This window comes from Globicephala melas, chromosome 11 (assembly GCF_963455315.2).
Source record: "Globicephala melas chromosome 11, mGloMel1.2, whole genome shotgun sequence".
NCBI lineage: Eukaryota > Metazoa > Chordata > Mammalia > Artiodactyla > Delphinidae > Globicephala > Globicephala melas.
Window position 1 is genome coordinate 71,580,675 of NC_083324.2, and position 18,946 is coordinate 71,599,620.

Sequence of the window (18,946 nt, forward strand, 5' to 3'; positions counted from 1 at the left end):
GGCGGGTTCCCACGGCAACGGTATCGTCATCGCCGCTCGCCCCGCCTCCTGCCCGGCCTAGACCACGCGGGCACACGAGGTTTGCGCACACCCGATGTTCAGGAGCAGTGGGGGCGCTCTTCCCCTGGGTGTAGGGCCAGACAACAGGTGGCCAGGTGGAAGCCTGGGACGGGCAGGGGGTAGGGAGGGGAGAATAGAGACACATCAGGTGGAGACGGCATTTGAGACAGTTACACGGTTCTTTTGCTCATTTTCTCGTCGTTCCCCGTTCCTAAGGGCCAGACCCCTCGGTGCCTTCGCCTGGATCCCAGGGACGCCCGCCACCCCCCCACCCCCGTCCAGTTTGGAAGTCCCAAGGGCCCTTTAATTCGCGCCTCGCCCCGCCCCCGCGACAAGAGGCGCCGCGTGCGCGGGCATTCCAGGCGCGAGGAATTCCTCGCGTGCCCCTCGCCAAGATGGCTGCCTCGCAGTGGCGGCGGCGGGAACCCCTGCCCCGTGGAGGCGGCCTCAGCTGCCAGGCCCAGTGGAACCCCAAAAGGTCCTTGAAGCAGGTGAGCCGCAGGTAGATGCAACGCGCTGGTGCCGTTCCTTTCCCAGGTGATTAGGGCACTGCTGATGCTCTGACGTCCTCAGTATCCGTGGGACTGGAGTAGCCAAAATGAAGGGGGGGTGGCACCAGGAGAGCAGGCTGCAGTGGCTGTGGGGCCGTGAAAAGTGGGCCGGAGCTTTCAGTAAGGGCACACTGCACAATACAGGCAGTGCCCTTAGAACGTTGTCCACTGGTGATAGTGTAGGGGCCTCACATCACATAGGATCACATAGCGTGAATGAAGGGCACATCTTTCTTAGTCCCTTTATTAGAAGGGAAAAACGCTAACCCAGATTTACTAGGGTAATGAATTTTAAAAAAATGAATAATATAAACATAGTGAAGGGAGGTCAAAGATTCTGTTCCCTCCATTAACCACCTGACTTAAGTGGAACAGATTAAATGGGTAGTGGGAGAGGATGGTGCTGTGCTTGGGGTGGTTATCGCTTTTAAGAGTAAATAGCACTCTTGAAGAGAAAGGACTGAGGGAACTCCTGAAGAAAGCTTTGTTCCCCTGGCCCCAGTATAACCAGGGCAAAGCCAACTTTGGCTTCAAATGTGCACCTCCACAGAAAAAGTATCCCTACACAATGGCCCAGGTGCATAAGGGCCTTGTAATGACATGGTGTTGAGTCTGGAAGTTTTTGTCCAGTTGTCACTGCTCCACAGGCATCCCAAGAGTGAGGCTGAGCCCAGACCTAAGCCGGGTGCACTGTTCCATCAGACTTATTATGGTTCTTGAGTTTGAGGCCTCCCTGATGCTGCATGGATCTTGTGCTCCCTGCCCTGGGGGCAGGTTCCATATTCAGTCTTTCAATGCAGTCTGGGCTGTCCCACTTTCATTCTGCTTGGATAGGGGTATAATGAAGTGAGCATGTGACATTACCACCACTGACAGAACAGGAAAGTGTACAGGAAGTAGGGTGGCAGGGAGGACCACTGGAACGGGTAGCTGTAGTTCCAGACTTCAATCAACATTTTAATTACCAAGTCTATATTTAGCAAGACAATGTGGAAGAGATAAAGAGGAAGGAAGGGGTAGGTGGTGAGAGGACCTCGGAGGAGCTGACCCACTTTCTGCACTGGCTGCAGAGCCCTGCAGTCCCGGCCAGGACTTCCTGGCCTTGTGCCCTTCAGAAGCTCGACAGGCATCAAGGAGGTGCTTAAGTGGCTATAGCTCTGTGGCAGCTGCAGACCCCTCAAAGAGACACATGTCATCAGTACTGTCCTTCAGTCTTCCTCCACGTTGCAGCTGGGGGAAAGGGGGCCGGCCAAGGATCTCAGGTGGGGTCAGTGTGACTGCAGGGTCACCGCGACAGCCTTGGCTGTGGCGTTGAGCGCAGTGGTGGGAAGCCTAGCAGCAGGGAGCACAGCGGGGATGTCTCTGGGGACCCTCTGCATGGGTGGGATGTTGGGGCCTTCCAGCGTGTCCAGGATCCCTGAAAGGAGGAGGATGGAAAGTAAGTGAGGGTTGGTAGGGCCCTGCCCTAGGCAGCTGTCCTCCCTCTCCCCCGCACCCCTCCTGTCACTTACCCTCTACCACCTTGTGGTAGGCAAAATGCAGATAGAGCAGGAAAAGCATGTGCAGGGTAGCCAGGGTGCCACAGAGGAGCAGCCGCTGTGTGGGGCCCACAGTCCGTGACACCAACACTGCCACCTAGGGCAACAGGAATACAGTTCAGAGGGCCTGATCCAAGTGACTAGTGTAGAGAAGCCACTCTTACCCAGAGCAGAACCGTCTTTGGGCTCTTCCCTCCCATTCAGAGCCCCTTGTGGGACTGGGCCTGAGCTCTGGGCTGTTTTCCCTACTCCTTCGGAGGACAGCCCACCCCTGGAAACCTCCTGCCGAGCTTACCATACGCAGCGTGGACAGCCCACCCACCAGCAGCCAGAAGAGGTAGAAGAGGGCATGGAGGTGGATGTTATAGGTGATGAACAGGACAATGCAGTGCCCAAAGAGGCCATAGCCCTAGGAAAGAGGATGGCGGAGAGGAAAATCACTCAGGCTGGGCTGGCCTCTGGACCCTCATGGGGACCCTGAGAAATAAATGGTCCATTGGCCAGCTCACCCCATTCCAGGCCCTGGGGCCCCTAGGACAGATGCAGACCAAAGCCTGGTTACTCTTTTAAGATCACCCTTGCCCACCAGCATGCTGGACTCCTTACCAGCAGTGCCAGCATCTGGAGCATGGTGATCTGGGCATTGCACAGGTAGGCGAGGAAGTAAATGAAGGACGAGACACCCAGCCAGTAGCCGAAGCAGGTGCCAATGGCTGTGCCCATCAGGGTGCCCTCCCGCTGTGGGATGAAGGCTTTAATTAGTCCTGGGAGGCCTCTTAGCTCACTCAGGGCCTTCCTCAGGGGCTGCTTCTATCTTACTCCACCATCGTCTCCTTGGGCAGCTTTCAACTCATATCAGCCACCCCCCAAAGTCCTCTGTCCTGCTTACGATAATGGTGTCAGACGTCTTCATCCCATGGAGAAGGATGGCCACCAGCGTGAAGACAAGCATGAGAGGTCCGTAAAGCTCACCTGCGATTTTCTGTCAATATACCAACTCATTCAGGCTGGAGGGTACAGTGGCTCTTCCGTTTATGCCTTCCCAGGCTTTGTGTGGTGGCCCCACCCTCTGCCCTAGTGCCTCCCCCGGCTCTTCCAGACATGCTACCCACTATTCACCTGGGGGAAGTTGACCATCTTGATAGGGATCATGGACTCCAGGAGCCTGGGAGGGGAGAGGAGAGATGAGAGCAGAGGCAGCACTAGGCTGTGAGGTTCTGGAAAGCCTGAATCTTAGTCATCTTGCTAACTGAAGAGAACATGCTGGATGGTAAAGGGAGAAGAGGGTGGTAAACACAGACAAGGAATGAGGAAATCACTTTTTTGCCCCTGAATGCTTCCAGGAAGAACAACAGCCGTCTGATGCTGTGCTGACTGATGCAGCAGCAACATGGAGAATTTAGAAAGCCCTGCTGGGCCCTGGGAGAGGGCTTGGACCCCATTACCTATGTGACCTGCTCCCCTTTAAACCTCAGCAGAGAATGCCCCAAATTCAAGGCTGTGATAGTAAAGCCCTGAGAAAGGTTTAGAGGGAAAGTTGTTACTTGAGGGAACCAGCGTGCCTCCTGCCTCGTCCTGCTTATCATTCCTCCAGGCACCACTGAGCATTTTCTTGAAAAATATATTTGAAGTGGTATGAAAATTCCAGGCAGAAGGAATAAAAGTACCAATAACTTCCCCACTTCTTAAGTGACTAGCTAGCTCCAAATAATACCCTGGATCTTGACTAAATTTTACTTCCTCTGAGAAAGCTGCCCTGTCCAATCCTCCAACCAACCCTGGGGCAGGTGTCCCTCCTGCGTGTCCCTTCATGGCAAATGAGTGCTCGAGGGCTGCACTCCAGGGTAAGGCTCCCATCTATCTTCACCACTGAATCAGACACAACTACTGTAGTGCCTGACGCAGAGCAAAAGCTCAGTAAATACTTGCTGAGTGGTACAGGTATTTGATAAGCATTGGTTGAATTAAAGGATGAGCAAAGAACAAAACCAAGGTTAAATCCAGCTCTTGAAAAGTCATTCAACAACTAGGTACCGATATTCTAGTTCAGAGACTGTTCCGGTGCTGGGAATAAAAATGTGAAACAGTGCCTGCTTTTGAAAAGGAGGTCTCTGGGGAGACAGACCCAGAAATAAGAAAGTACAGCACTGCTGAAGTGTTATCTGTTAGAGGAAAGCGCAGAGCTCTATTGGAGCACCAGGAAAGGACAAACTGGCAATGAGGAGCCAAGGAAGTGACATCTGAGCTAAGCTTCGAGGGAACATGAGTAGTTTGCTAGATGGAGAAGAGGAGGAAGGCAATGTGTTATCGCCATACCCTGTTCCGTGACTGGTAAGACGTATAATGTGGCTGGGGTCATGAAGAGGGGAGTCTAAGGGTTTGGTGTCCGGTTGTAGTTTGGATGAAGGACTAGGTGTTAGGGGGGCAGCTTCTGTCAGGAGGAGGATCCTCACCTGCTTCGCACCTGGGCAGGCTCCACATCAAAGTAGGGTCTCAGGATGTCGATGTTGGCATACAAGCTGAAGGCCCTGGAGGCTTGTCTCTTCCCTGCCTGCCACATCTGAAGCAAGGAAGACGGGTGGGGTGGGAGGGTACTGTGAGACTCTTGGCTCTATTGCTTATTTTTTTGTTGGATGTCCACATGGTTCTAACTGGACAACCCGGGATGAACTTCACCAACACCAACTCCAGAACCAGGGGCCTCCTAGGTATACTTTTCCACCTGTCAGGGAGCCAGTCTTGCTTACCTGATCAGCCACCTGCCGGCTCAATTGTCCCTTAAAGCCCTTCATGCCCAGGAACTCCCCATCCTCTTCTTCAGCAGCAGCTGCATCAGCATCCACTTCTTCCTCACGCAGGCGCTGATGCAACTCACCCATGTCCTCGAAGCTGGAGCCTGAGGTATCATCCATGTTCTCCATGTCAATCACAGCTGAGCCCCCACCCTGTGAAGACAACAGATCCTAAAGTGCAGTGCCTTTCTGCTCCATCCGTTAAGTCCTTCTCTGTTCACCACAGAGTTTGGGTCTCTGTTCTTACACTGCCGGGGATATGGCTTGGCATTACCGTAGATCACGCCATTCTCTCCCCCTCATTTGCTCTCAGAACCCTTGGTTGTCTTTTCTAGACTGGGAAACCTATTCCCTGTCTTCCATACACGTCTTTCTCCTACCTTCCCTACCAAAGCCCCCAAAGGGCTACAAAAGTGCCCATTTCCTTTGTCTTTCCCAACCCCAATACAAGGCTGTGCGCACACAGTGTGGTTTTGGCCAGTGAATCCCGCCCACCCCCAAGCCCACTCCAGCCCCGTGCCATGCCTGACCCCGACCGACCTTCTAACTTGTGCGGAAAGCAAGAGCAAGCGGGCCCAGAAATCTGAGGCCCCTGGTCGGAGCCGTGGGGCTATTATTACCTGGATATTTTCTTCGAACCCTCCCCATTCCGGGCCAGCCCCATTTCGGGCGCCGCCGGCCGGCGCCGCCGGAGTTGCCATGTCCCTCGAGGGCTCCCGTCGCTGAAGCCCGCGCTAGTCCCGCGCACGGAAGAGGAGTGGGAGAGACGTGGGCCTAACGCAGGGACAGGTCCACGGACGAGAAAAAAAGGAGGATCCGTCGGAACGCAAAAAAGAGAAACCCGGATGTTTGGCCCAAACTGACTTCCGGTAGCTGGAGACGTGGACGGAGGCGGGGCAGAGTCTCGCGATATCTAAGATTCCAGGAGGTGATGCGTTGCCACGGAGACGGAGGAGGGCCGCTAGGACGCACGCACCAGTTAGGTGCCCTAGTCACGTGGAGGAGTTGAAGATGGCGGCGGCCCAGGCAGTGGAGGAAATGCGGAGGCGCGTGGTTTTAGGGGAGTTCGGGGTTCGCAATGTAAGCCTTGTGGCCTTGAGCTCGGGAGGAGAAATGGGAGCGGAACAGGGATGAGTTGGGGTCAGAGTGGGGACAGGCTTGGCCTCGCTGCCCCTTCGCGGACAGGCTCGTCTCTCTTTGCTCTAGGTTCATACCACCGACTTTCCCGGTAACTATTCGGGCTACGATGATGCCTGGGACCAGGACCGCTTCGAAAAGGTGGGTGGAGCTGGAGGTGCCCGGAGAGAGTACGGGGATCGGACCTTGTAGTCTGAGTAGCCTGTGCCTCAGAAGCTGTCCTTGTGATGCTGTTCAGGCTAAATTAAAGGTCCAGGTTCTTGTTCTACCTGTCCAAAAGAATCTGGACAGGGAACGCAAGAAAGGTCACACACAGAGACTAAGGCGTAGAGAGAAACAAAGAAGCAATTTATTAAGGGGCAGAAGGGAAAGTACGTACTCAGAGAAGAATGAGGGCGTCCTCGCGAGTGAGGGGCGCACCCGAGGGGTTTTGTGACCACCACCCCTGGGGTGGGATCTTGATTGCACCTGGTTACGTCAGCTTCTCTTGCCCATTGGTCTTTTAAAGCCACCGCTCTTCTGAAAGCTGTTTTCCCTTAAATTTTTCCGTAGCGCCAGGTGTGGAAGGCTGTGTAGCAGCCACCCGCAGCCTGTGCATTTTTATTGCTCATGCTCCGCCAAGCTCTAGCTCTGTGGGTTTTCTGGTTAGGGTTCTCTGTTTAGGTATCACGAAGTTTAATCAAGGTTTAATTTATGTTCCTGTTGCTGATGGCCATTCCTCCATGCTTCACAGTCTCATTAAGTGCAAAACAAGGAGAGGTGGCTTTGCCTGTTGCCTAAAGTCTGTGTTTGAGGAGGCTGTCCTTGGGTCCAGCCCTGTCTTTCCTGCCTCAATTCCACCTGAAAGAGTTCCTTTCCAAAATCTTTTGGGGTTATTCAGGGCCAAAAGTCTCATTCTTCTGTAACTTCTTCAAGCTGGCAGGGGCAGTCTTCCCTTGTCTGACCCTGGGAATGAAACTTTCCTCCTTTCTGGTCAAGGAGTCCCAAGATTTCCATAGAGGCCTCAGCAGTAGGCAGTGGCTGGAGTCCCTGTATGACCATCATGTTTATGTCAAATTGTTGCAACCTGGAGGAAACAAATTTAACAAGCAAGTAAAAAGGCAGGGGCCAGAAATCAGCAAAAGTATTAATGCAACCAGAGGTCCAAGGGTGCCTTTGGTTATTATCCTTTTGACTGCAGTCCATGTGGAGTGGGCACTGGGGTTATCCTTTCCAAAACTGTAACACCTGGCCAGGGGTGTTGATGTAGGTGTAACATGTTTTGTTGATAACTGCACATATCCTTACCTGCTCAGCTAGGAGATAATCCAAGACCAGTCTATTATCCATCACCACATTAGCTAGGGAATTAAGAGATGTTGAGAGTCTAGAGAGTGAGTCCCCTCTGGTCCTGGCCAGGGTAGACAGAGTATCTGACAGGTTATAAAGTGTTGCCTCGTGGTAGGCAAAGCCCCCTCCCCCCTGCCCCGTGGAGCTGCCAAACCAATAGCAACTCCTTTTTTTGCCAGGATGAGTCCAGTTGCCCTCTTATTTCAGGAATGGGATTATAAATGGTTATACTGAGGTCCCTGTGATTACTTAGTTGGCCTAGCATGCATTGTCCCACTATCAGGGCATTATCTAGATAAGGAGAGGCCTTAGCCAATCCCAGGGAAGGGAAGGAGGAGTTGGGGTTGTCATCTAAAATATCTGGGGTATTTTGGTCTCTTTTCTTTGGTTCAGTGAAACAAATCTGACATGATTCCTTCAATGAAGCGTTTTGGTATAGCATCATAAAAGCCTGCATGTAAGGATCCTCAGTCTATTTCTCTAGTTTCCTGCAAAATAAATCCAGTTGTGAAATAGTGTCATAATTTGAAGAGCCATTTTGGAGCCAGGTTTCCCTGACCCTTACTTGTATTGAGGCCAAAACGTGTTGCAGAAAAAGATGAGTTTCTTGTGTTTTAGCTCATCAACGTTGAATTCCTTCCAGTTTTTCAGGATGCGTCCTAAGAGGGACTGCTCGGGTATTGAAGGGGCACCTCCTATGGTGTTTATACCTAAAGTGGACAGAAAAGAAAACAGCACAAAAATCAGGACATCCTGTGAGTTTTGCTCTTGGCTTTGGTAACAGCAAGGGCGTCGCCTTCTACCAGTTACCTACTTCCTAGGCCTTGGAGGCGTCCCCCTCAGTGACCTTACTAGTCCTTGGATGTCTCCAAGGTGATAGGGTCTGGGACCCTGCCCATTCGTCCCCGTTGGCCAGGTAGGGGGATTGCCTTTTCTTTTTCTATCCTTCTTTTTGATATAGGGCATGACCAGTAATGTGTCTGCCTGTGGTGCCCAGATGTATCCACTTTTCTTATGAATCTAAGAATCCTTCATAGTGGTGGAATTGCCACCTAGCTCGGGAATCTAAGATTTTAAATAAAACTTCTATATTTAAAGACATTAATGGAAGAGGACTCCTCAGAGAGAGAGAGAGAGAGAGGCGGAGAGAAAGCCTGCCTTGGAAGCTTTGGATATTGCCAGAGTAAGCAGATCTTTCCTAAAAGTGAGACCCAAGGAATTAAGCCATGAGTAATTTTTGAAAGATTTACAGTTGCATTAAGTTCCTATTCCCCTAATGCAGACACCCCAAGGAGGGAGAGAAAGGTTAGGATGAATAACGATTTTGTTGTGGCAGCGGCAGTGGTGAGCTAAAAACAAACAGTCCTTTTTAAACCCAGCATGGGCAGAGCAGAGCCCTCTCCGGTAAAGGTGCTGAATCAAGACAGCACTCGGAAAGGATTTCCAGAGCGGCGAGAAGGAGCACGAGGAGGATAACAGGCATCCAGGTTCACCAAAGCATAGTAATTAGTTCGTGGGCGGACTGGTGTAACGGGGCAGAAGGAAAATAGCGGCCAGAGGTACTTAGCCTTGGATTTATGAAGTTTTTTTGTCCTTCTTTAATAAGAACTTTAGGTTTGGAAGGGGGCTCACTCGCCTGTCTGTACTCTTCTGGTTGTCTGTGGTCCTCGATGTCCTGTGAAGACTTGGGAGGAGGGATAGGTTTAACTCTAGACAGGTTCCCCGCTTAGCTAATAGTTGGTCATCCATTCTTGGTGTCCCCAAAATACTTATTTGGTCCTGTTGGGTTTGATAACAGGCAGAATAGGAGTATTGTGTGTGACTGACAAAAGACTAGTAACCTGCACCTGGTAATAATCAGCTTGGCCTGGGGGGCCCTTCCTGGGATGTCTCTGTCTCAGGCTTGAAAATTTATGGGTGTTAGGTTTCACCCAAATGTTAGGTTTCAGCCAGAGCAATTTAAAAGTTGGGGCCTGTTCCTAGTCGCTGAAGTGTCTCCCAAGCTTTTATAACGTATTGTCCCGTTAAAGGATGGGGGCATTCAGGGACTACCGAGAAGGCATGTGAGACCAAATATTGTTCAGATTGGCAATTGAGTGGCTTAATGAAATACCAGCTGTGGGGATTTTTATCAATACTTGATTTTTATCAATACCAGGCAGCTTTTAACATTTGAGAGTCCAGCATAATTGTTTAAAGACAGAGCAAGTGGCTCCTGTATTGATTAAAAAATTAGACCCTCTTACCTGCCGTGTTAAGGATCACCTGGGGCTCTTCTGTTGAGATGGTGAATTTTTCCACGCGAGCCAAGGACCCCCGGCCCTGTCAGCTATCTGCAGCTACCATTTGGAGTTTCGAAACCCCTTTGTCCAAATCGGACATGGGACATTCTCACGTCTGATGGCCTGACTTTCCACAGTTTGGACATGGGGCAAGCAGTTTCGCCTTTTGCCCTCAGCAGGAACGGGTGCAGTGGCCTGGCTTACCACATTTGAAGCAGACCCCTTGTGGAGTCTCTGTTGTTCTGGTGTCGTGTCTTCTCTTTGTCCCTGAGGTTGCAAGGCACTGCTGACAGCAAGAGCTGTCAGTTGAGCCTGTTTCTTAGTTTGTTCCCCTTCCTGCCAGTCCCTCAGGGCTTCCTCTGCCTGGTCACGGTTATTAAATACCCCATAGGCCATATCTAGCAGCTAAGGCATCAGAGCCTGAGGGCCCAACTGTAACTTTTGGAGCTTTCACCTAATACCAGGGACAGACTAGCTGATAAAAATGTTGTCCCAGTAGGGACTAGTTCTTGGGGTGGAGGAGTCTGTGTTAGTGCATTCTCTAAAAACTTTCACAAGTTTAATCCTAGATGAGGCTCATTTGGTTAGAGAAGGAATTCAACTGCCTGGACTTGTCCCAAATTAAGTAAGTACTGCTCTTAATGAGTTCACTGGTTTTACGTGCCTTTAGAGTTTAACTAGTTCTGAAATATAGCCCTCAATGGTCAGGGTCCCCAGGCAGCATGGGGTGCACAAAAGCCCAAAAGAGAAAATGTCCTTGGTGTCTCTGAATACTCCCAAAGGGTATGTCCCTGGGAGTAAAGATTACCTGTGATCCTTCAGGGGAACCAAGCTCCTGCCAAAAGGAGGAGCATTGTCGGTCAGGTCTGGCTATGGGTGTCCCTGTTTTTCTCACTCCTGCTGACTGTAGCCTGTGTGAGGGTAGCGACCCCATCATATGGCAACCCTGCCAGCCCGTCCTGAGGCCCGTGTCCTCCCCTGGTGTCTGCGATACCCAGGGTGAGCGACCTTCCTGAAGACTTCAAGGCTTCTCTGTAGATTCTATAGCCAGTGATTAATTCTTGTGTTCCTGGGGTGCATTCCCCTAAAATGGACATCCTTATAGTTCCAGGACCTATTTAGGTTCTAGTTTTCATTCTCTGAAAGGGTGGTAAGTATCTGAAAATGGGTACCAGCCACTAAGGGAGGCAGTATGTGTAATTATGTTAAAAAAAAAATCTAAGAAAACCTCAGCTTTCTTCAACTTACAGTCTGTCCAAGTAAGGCTGTATTTTATATTTTTGCTAATTTGAACCTGACAATAGTTAATCAAATGGTGGATAAGATAAACCCAGAGGGCAAAGCTCCTGTGGTTCAGGTCCCTGACTGCCTGTGAGCAGAGGCTGGCCTGACATGCCTTGCAACAATGAGAAGTGCAAGACCTAGCAGCAAGCTTGGAAAGCACCTGACAAATTCCTCTTCCCTGCACTTCCGGGAGAGCAAGACACGAAAATATGAGTGAGATGGGCCGCAGAGGCGCGACAAAGAGCGAAAGAGAAAAGTAATGATAGGAAGTCAGGTAGCACCACTCAAGTGCAAGGGAGGTGGGAGGCTAAGACTTACCAGAGACCAAGATGAAGGGTAATTAACTTCCAATAAATCTCTGGGCTTGCTTGCCAAAGACTGATGCCAGACAGGCTAAATTAAAGGTCCAGGTTCTTGTTCTACCTGTCCAAAAGAATTTGGACAGGGAACGCAAAAAAAGTCACACAGACTGAGGTGTAGAGAGAAACAAAGAAGCAGTGTATTAAGGGGCAGAAGCAAACGCACTTGGAAAAGAACTCGGGCGTCCTCGCCAGTGAGGAGGGCATCTGAGGAGTTTTCTGACCCCCCCCACCTTTTATTTCAATTCCTTGAATGGATGCAGGTTTCTTTGATTAGGGGCAGAATATTCATTGGTGGGATCTTAATTGCGCCTGGTTACATCCGCTTCTCTTGTGAGTCTGTCTCCTGAAGCCACTGCACATGTGCTCTAAGAGCCATTTTTCCCTTAGCAGTCAAGCGCCAGGTGTGGAAGGCTGTATAGCAGGCAGCTGCAGCCTGTGCATGTTTATTGCTCATGCTGGGCTGAGCTCTGTGGGTTTTCTGGGCAGGGTTCCCTGTTCAGGTGTCACAAAGTTTAATCAAGGTTTAATGTATGTTCTTGTTGCTGATGCCATTCCTCCATGCTTCATAATCTCATTAAGTGCAACACAAGGAGAGGTGGCTTTGCCTGTTGCCTAATGTCTGTGTATGAGGAGGCTGTCCTTGGGTTGGGCCCTGTCTTTCCTGCCTCACTTGGGGTTTGCTCCGTATATCGAGCAACATGCTAGGTGCTCGGTAGACACAACTTCTGCCCTGCTTTGCAAATAAGATGTTCAGTCTTGTTGTAGAAGAGCATGCGTAGACAAATGAGTCCAGAGTAATGCGGTAAAGGCGGTTGAAAGCAAAAAAGGTGATGGGGTTGGGGCGGGTGTATCCTGCACAGGCACTTAATCCAGAATGAGAAGGGGGGGCAGAAGTATGGAAGATTTCCTGAAGGAGATGACATCTCAGTTCAGCCCTGAACGATGAGCAGAAGCTGAGAACAGCGAAGGGTGAGGAGTGTCCAAGCAGTTCATTGTTGCTAGAATATGAAGTGGGTCAGCATGAGTGTTAGGCAAGACTGAAGTGCATTTTAGGCACTGTAGGTGATAGGGAGCTTTTGAAGAGCTCTTAAGCAGATATTATCATAGCTGCAAGCTTAATGGTTGGGAGAGAATGAATTTGAGGATTGTCATGTGGCGTGTGCAGATTTGTGACAGAATTGCATAGGGGAGCTGAGGCTGAAGGCAGAAACTAAGATTGTGATCATGGAAACAGAGCACGGGAGACAGAAGGTAAATTTGGTGGTTGCTTGGATATGGGCTGTGAGGGGGGAGTGTAAAATTCGCTTGTTGGGGAACTACTTTGATGGATGGTGGTGTCATTTACTGATGAGAAATGGGTCTGGGGAAAGGGAGTGTTGACGCATTCAGTTTCCTGTAGATGGAGAAGTCTAGCAGGCTAGCAGGAGATATATATGAGATCAGAAGTGAGATACAATTTGGGGAGTTGTCCGTACAGATAGTTGCTAAAACCATGAGTGGGGTTGAGGTCACCCTGGAGAGACACAAACACTTGGGAAATGGTAACATGTATATGGTAGGTGGAAGACTGTGAATTTAGTAGAAGGACTGATCAGACAAGGAAGATTGGTGCTCAGAAATCAAGGCAGTAGTTTGGAAATGGGATTCTCTCAATGCCAGGTCCAGGGGAGGTGTCTAGTAAGATAAGGATTGAGTAGTATCAACTGGACTGAGCAATATGTGAGCCTATTCTTAGTAAAATAGCCTCTGTGGATGGCCTGGCTGGAAGCCATATGGCAGAGGATTTTAAATGAATGGAAGATAAAAATGAAGACTTTTCTAGAAACTAATGATTGGAAGCGAGAGGGACATCTGGGCAAAGGGAGGTTCTTGAGGGGAATATCTGGGGGGCGGTATTGACTGTGTAGAGAGCAGGCTTCATTTTGTGCTTTTCCTGTTCCTTTAGGATTTCCGCGTGGATGTGGTGCACATGGATGAAAACTCATTGGAGTTTGACATGGTGGGAATCGACGCAGCCATCGCCAATGCTTTTCGACGCATTCTATTAGCTGAGGTATAGGTGGGCACGATGGCAACGGTGGAGTCGTGTGGGGAATCCTCATTTGTAGAATTGTCTCAAGTGGTGTTTTTCCTGCTGTTTTGCTGAGCGTTCCTCCTGCTCATTCTTTGTAAACTTTTCATCAAGCGTTCTTCTAGGAGGAAGTCTCCATCTCCCTATGTCAGGAGGCAGGGAGTAGATGGGGAATCTAAGGGGTCTTTGTAGATGAGTGGCTTTCTTTTCTTGGGCAGGTGCCAACCATGGCTGTGGAGAAGGTCCTGGTGTACAACAACACTTCCATTGTCCAGGATGAGATCCTCGCTCACCGCTTGGGGCTCATCCCCATTCATGCTGATCCCCGCCTTTTTGAATATCGGAACCAAGGTGAGGGTTTGAGAAAATGAAATTTTGGGGGAAGGTGGGCAGCTCTCCTCTGAAGTTGATTCTGGAATCAGACTGCCTGTGTTCGAACCCTTGATTGGCTACTGTATGACCTTGGGCCCGGTACCAATCTTTTGGTACATCAGTGCTGTTGTCTGTGAGGACACCTGCCCTTGCCTTACCAGGGTTGCCAAGAGGATGAGAGAAACATGCAAGGCATTCAGCGTAGTGCCTGGCACCGACGTCCACTAGCTCTTTAACAGTCCCCACCTCCTCCCTTTGTGTAGGAGATGAAGAAGGCACAGAGATAGATACCCTGCAGTTTCGGCTGCAGGTCAGGTGCACTCGGAACCCCCACGCCGCTAAAGATTCCTCTGACCCCAATGAGCTCTATGTCAACCACAAAGGTAGGTACCGGTGGGGTGAGGAAGAGGGCCCCCTGTTGGTGGGTGCCAGTTTTAGGGACTTTGGTCTGATGTGCTTCCTCCCGCAGTGTACACCAGGCACATGACATGGGTCCCCCTGGGGAACCAGGCTGACCTCTTCCCGGAGGGCACCATCCGACCGGTACACGATGATATCCTCATCGCTCAGCTGCGGCCTGGCCAGGAGATTGACCTGCTCATGCACTGCGTCAAGGGCATTGGTGAGACCCTTTGATTACCCTGGGGTGAGGTATGACTAAGGGACTCGGCTGAGATGTCCCCGACAGGCAGAGCGCCAATGGGCCTTTGATGTCAGGAGCTTAGGGAATGTGAGGAAGGGTCTCCTCCCAGGCTCTGAGTTCCCTCTTCCCTCCAGGCAAAGATCATGCCAAGTTTTCACCTGTGGCAACAGCCAGTTACCGGCTCCTGCCGGACATCACCCTGCTTGAGCCCGTGGAAGGGGATGCGGCTGAGGAGCTGAGCCGGTGCTTCTCACCTGGTGTTATTGAGGTGCAAGAAATCCAAGGTGTGGGATTTGGGATGCCAGGCCCTGAAGTGTATTTTCTTTGAAGGTAGCAGAGAAATCAAAGCTCTGGGCTCATGTATTTATAATACGGTTTGTTTTCATTAGGTAAAAAGGTGGCCAGAGTTGCCAATCCCCGGCTAGATACCTTCAGCAGGGAAGTCTTCCGGAATGAGAAGCTAAAGAAGGTTGTACGGCTTGCTCGTGTTCGGAACCATTACATCTGTGAGTTTCAAGTTGGAGGGTGGGGTGGGGGTGGAGTTCTTTGGTGCTGCAGCTTCCTTGCAGAGCTCAGATGTGGAATCTAGCAATACGTATAAGGAGCTTTTGTAAGCCCTGCCTGGGCTAAAGTGTCTCTTTGGTCCCCAGTCTCTGTGGAGTCAACAGGGGTGTTGCCACCAGACGTGCTGGTGAGTGAAGCCATCAAGGTACTGATGGGGAAGTGCCGGCGGTTCTTGGATGAACTGGATGCGGTTCAGATGGATTGAGGCTGCGCTGGACCTGGCACGGCTGGGACTGGATGCTCCTGAGGCAAGCTGAAGATTTTAGGTTCTGACCTGCCCCCACAGGACTGCTGTAGAGAGCCCAGAGACTAGGGGTCCTGAGTTTTCTGGGGACAATTCCAGCTTTATTTTCAGTCAATACACTTTGTTAAATGTGCCACAAAATGTGACTTTTATGCCTTTGTAAGGTCTTAATGTAAATAAATTCACATCCAGACAAAAATCCTTTTGTTGGAGACCACTTTTTCAGTTTTCGTGCAAAAATATGGGGCACCTCAGAAGAGATCTGGCGTTATTTAGCAGTTAAGAGCATTGGGCTCAGACATCACTGCAAGTCAGGGCCAAGTCCCTCTGAAGCCCCTTGAGAAATGCCAAGTGTGATGGTTTCTGGGGGCACAGCCAGACCACAGGAAAACACCGTGTGCTGCTTAACCCATTTCCTGGATACCAGAGGAAGTTCCTGAGAGAAAAAAGGGTGGTCCATGGCAGTCAAGTCACATCAAGAGCCACACAAGGAAGAGTAACAGTCCCCTTGGGCAGCCCCTCTGGGTTAGGTCCAGTGGCCACCAATGACGACACTGAGAGAACGGAAGGGCCACCTGGTCTATGTGTCAGGAATAGAAAGCTGCTTCTGGCTGGCATGCTATTTCAGAGGGTTTGACAGAGCAGGGCTGTCAGTCACAGTTCTTCCTGTCCAGCCCCCTTAGCAAGCAAGATGCTCATGAGGAACAGTGACCCTGGTGTATGTTACTAGTTTGAAAAAGGGAGATGGGGCCCTTTCTATATGAAATTGAGATTTTTACTGACATGCAGATGTGCTTTAGAGTTAATGTTTCTACAAAAAGGTTCTATAAACAATAGAAAACTTCTAACATGAAGTCACAGGATGTTAAAAATATTACAACACAATAAATACAACTATACCCTCCACAGCCCCACCACAGAGAAGAGTAGGCAGCTAACAAGTTTGGAGGGAAACATGCTGAGACGGCCTTCACAGTGGACAAGAAGCCCAAAGCACCACCCAGGACGAGGGGACGGACCAAGTCTGTGCCATAGAAAGCGCAGTGTGGGGCTCCCAAGTCCGTTTCCCCAGCTTTGCCTCTTCCTGACCTTACCCTACCTGGGGGGGCCACACCAGCTAAAAGCTGCAGCTTCAGCATCGCCAAAACCCTGCTCAGGGGACTGGATCAATGCCAGGCCTCTGTGGGGAACACACACATGGACACACACTCTAAGTGTGTGTCCTTCTGTACAGATTAACTAGTCGTGCATCCACGTCCCCTGTGCTTATAGGGCCGTCCAGTGATGTTCAGAACAGACTGGAGACTCACAGGTTGTGATGGGAAGGCATATTTTTTTCTTTTGGAAATGGCCCATGAGGGAAGTGACCAGGGACCTGAAAGACCACGAGATTTTTGAAGGCACCTGGACTGAGCTAGTCCTAGGAGAGACCAGTGGCTTTGCCAGCTGCTTGTCACAGATGTAGCCTAGTTGGTCTGGGTTATCCTTAAATGCCAATGACATCATGTGACACTAGATAGGGTACTGTGGCTCTTGTGCCTGAGTGGACCCTGGGGACTGGGGAAACCACACTGAGGGGTCATTCATGGAGGGACAAAATGTGTGAGCTCTAAGGGATGTTACAGAGCGCTGCAGACCCTGGCCCAGCCCTGGCCCCTGAAGGTACTAACATTTGATACTGTGCCCAGAGCTTAGCAGTGGCCTGTACCATGGATCCCATCAGGTGACCAGATTCTTGCTCAAAACAAAGCAGGAACTGGCCAAATTCAGTTCAGCACTCAGCACCTGACCCAGATATGCCCCTGGGGGATGGGGAAGGTCCCTGTCAGCCCAGCAGCAAGGGGGCTCAGTGGGACTTTCAACGATCCAGGAGAAACTCTGGCACAAGTAGTTCAGGGCTGAGCCCCCGCCGCAAGCCTGGCTTGTCGCAGCATTGGGTGTAGCGCCCCTAGTTACCACTCTGCACAGGTGTATGGCTGCCTGGGGGCGGGAGGGCCTGGGGAGAAGGGCCGCTCTGCTCTAGCTTTTCTCTCTTGGAAAAGGCAAAGCTCCAAGCAGGATGGGAGATGCCTGGGTAACCTAGACAGAACGGTGAAGCCCTAACTCCCATTCTTGATGCTTTAGCGTGGCTTCCGGCCCTGTACAGGGCCCACTCTCTCCAGCTCCAGACCTGGATCTCTCTCCAGGCTGACGACGGTGTAAAGTGAGGTGGCAGTGGAGAGGGGCCTAGAGAATAGCTACAAAGGGGAAGAAGATGACAATAAAGGTCGAGGAAGAATGCCCAAAAGCTTGACTCAGGGTTCAAAGATGGCGGCCAGGCTTCCCTCCTCATTGTCCAGCACCTCCGCTTCCAGCATTGGCTTTGTCTTTTTGAAAAGTGAGGGGAGATTCTTAATGTGAACTTCTTTTCGGAACTGCTCGCCCAAGGGTTTCTGTGGAAGACAAACGAGAAAGAACTAATGCTGGGTCTCGAGTGGTGGGTTGTTTTAAAGATCATCTCACCATAATGGTCGTGGCTACAGCTGGTTTCTGGTTTGCCTGTACACATGGTCCAAGAAGACTGCAAAGGTGGTTGGGAGCACTAAGGAAAGGGTGTGAAGGGTGTGACCTACCCCAATGCACCCAGCAATGAGGCGTTTGAATTGGTCCTTCCGGCGCTTGTCAGCCACTTTCTGCAGAGAGGGGTTCAAAAGCTTGCAATCAAACTGGTCCAGTGAGTCCTTCTGAATTTCAGGGATCTGCTCCATCACAGCTCTTATCTCCAGGTACCTGGGACGCTGAGAAGTAGGGGTAAACCCACTCAATGGCACAGTTTTGGGCCCCGTCACCTTCCCTATCCCTTGCCACACCCACTCCTCAGGGGCAGCACTAGCAACTTGGCAGCTGCCTACGTTTAGGATTAAGGCCCAAGTGACCAGGAGCAGGCAGGCTGTGAGGGATGAAGCCGCAGCCATCCTGCCCCCAGGCTTTCTCCACTCACCAGCGCCTCATATATCTGGAAGGCCAGGTGGACCAGGGAAGCCATGCAGCCATCGTGCTGCCCATGCGTCTGTAAGCCCTTCAGCACACTGGTGAACAGCCATGTAACAGCATCTGCGAGCAGTGTCCCTGACAGCACCTGGGGAGACAGCTGTGCTCAGGGCCAAAGCGGGACTCTGAAGGCCTCAGCACCCTAGTTCTTCCAACTGATTCAGTCAATCCTCATGACCCAAACGTTTCATGAGGGGAGAGGAGAAAGGGTGAGTAACCATACTTGTTTGAGGAGAGGCCAGCAGAGCTGTGTGGTCGTCCTCTGGCACGACAGAGTATCCTTCCAGGCCAGGGAATTGAAGGCTGTAATTAACAGCGCTGTACAAACATCCTAACAGAAAAGGATGGAGAATTACAATGGGAAAACAAGTACAATGTTCTCTGAATTCTGATGCATCAGGAGCTAGAGTTTTAATAGGTAAGCAGGAAAATGATAAACGCAGCTACTGAAGAGATGGGAGTTTGTTTCCTCTATGTCTATCAGGCCATCCAAAAAAGAAAAACTAACCAATACAGAAGAGAAAACCTACGTGCAGGAAAGAGAGCTCAGGCCTGGGGGAGGCTGAACACCAGGGACTGGTGGCAATGTGCCTGGGTGTTTTTCTGAGCCTTTGCCCATGCCAGCATGGGAACACAGTGGCCTTGTGCCTTTCCCACTGTTTTCTTTAAATCATATAAAGGCGTATT

General features: G+C 50.8%; 3 protein-coding genes across 7 annotated transcripts in view; 1 reads left to right on the forward strand and 2 right to left on the reverse strand.

The window, feature by feature from the left end:
* Window positions 1–1,542: 1,542 nt before the first annotated feature.
* YIPF3 (Yip1 domain family member 3) lies at window positions 1,543–5,800 on the reverse strand. Its single transcript, XM_030870617.1, has 9 exons — window positions 5,562–5,800; window positions 4,897–5,094; window positions 4,603–4,709; window positions 3,269–3,314; window positions 3,039–3,131; window positions 2,756–2,887; window positions 2,445–2,558; window positions 2,123–2,246; window positions 1,543–2,028 (listed from the first exon to the last, which is right to left on the reverse strand). Exons 1-9 carry the CDS (start codon window positions 5,640–5,642, stop codon window positions 1,880–1,882), a joined length of 1,044 nt encoding a protein of 347 aa, XP_030726477.1. The 5' UTR covers window positions 5,643–5,800; the 3' UTR covers window positions 1,543–1,879.
* A 64-nt stretch (window positions 5,801–5,864) lies between these two features.
* On the forward strand, window positions 5,865–15,421 carry POLR1C (RNA polymerase I and III subunit C). Of its 2 annotated transcripts, XM_030870620.2 has the most exons (9): window positions 5,865–6,021; window positions 6,148–6,219; window positions 13,281–13,388; window positions 13,625–13,757; window positions 14,042–14,161; window positions 14,248–14,400; window positions 14,556–14,705; window positions 14,811–14,927; window positions 15,072–15,421. In XM_030870620.2, the coding sequence occupies exons 1-9, from the start codon at window positions 5,953–5,955 to the stop codon at window positions 15,188–15,190; spliced, it is 1,041 nt and encodes a 346-aa protein (XP_030726480.1). In that variant the 5' UTR covers window positions 5,865–5,952; the 3' UTR covers window positions 15,191–15,421. The 2 variants fall into 2 exon arrangements, with proteins under 2 accessions (XP_030726480.1, XP_060163814.1); XM_060307831.1 differs by lacking the exon at window positions 14,556–14,705.
* Window positions 15,422–16,079: 658 nt separating this feature from the next.
* XPO5 (exportin 5) overlaps window positions 16,080–18,946 on the reverse strand; it is a 45,581-nt gene continuing 42,714 nt past the window's right edge. For 3 of the 4 annotated variants that reach the window (XM_030870606.2, XM_060307826.1, XM_030870605.2), the window contains 4 exons: window positions 18,483–18,590; window positions 18,210–18,347; window positions 17,842–18,006; window positions 16,080–17,661 (listed from right to left, as the gene is read on the reverse strand). In XM_030870606.2, the coding sequence (XP_030726466.1) occupies window positions 17,524–17,661; window positions 17,842–18,006; window positions 18,210–18,347; window positions 18,483–18,590 (549 nt within the window). In that variant the 3' untranslated portion in view covers window positions 16,080–17,523. The remainder of the gene's footprint in view (window positions 17,662–17,841; window positions 18,007–18,209; window positions 18,348–18,482; window positions 18,591–18,946) is intronic. The other variant, XM_060307827.1, reaches the window with a different exon arrangement.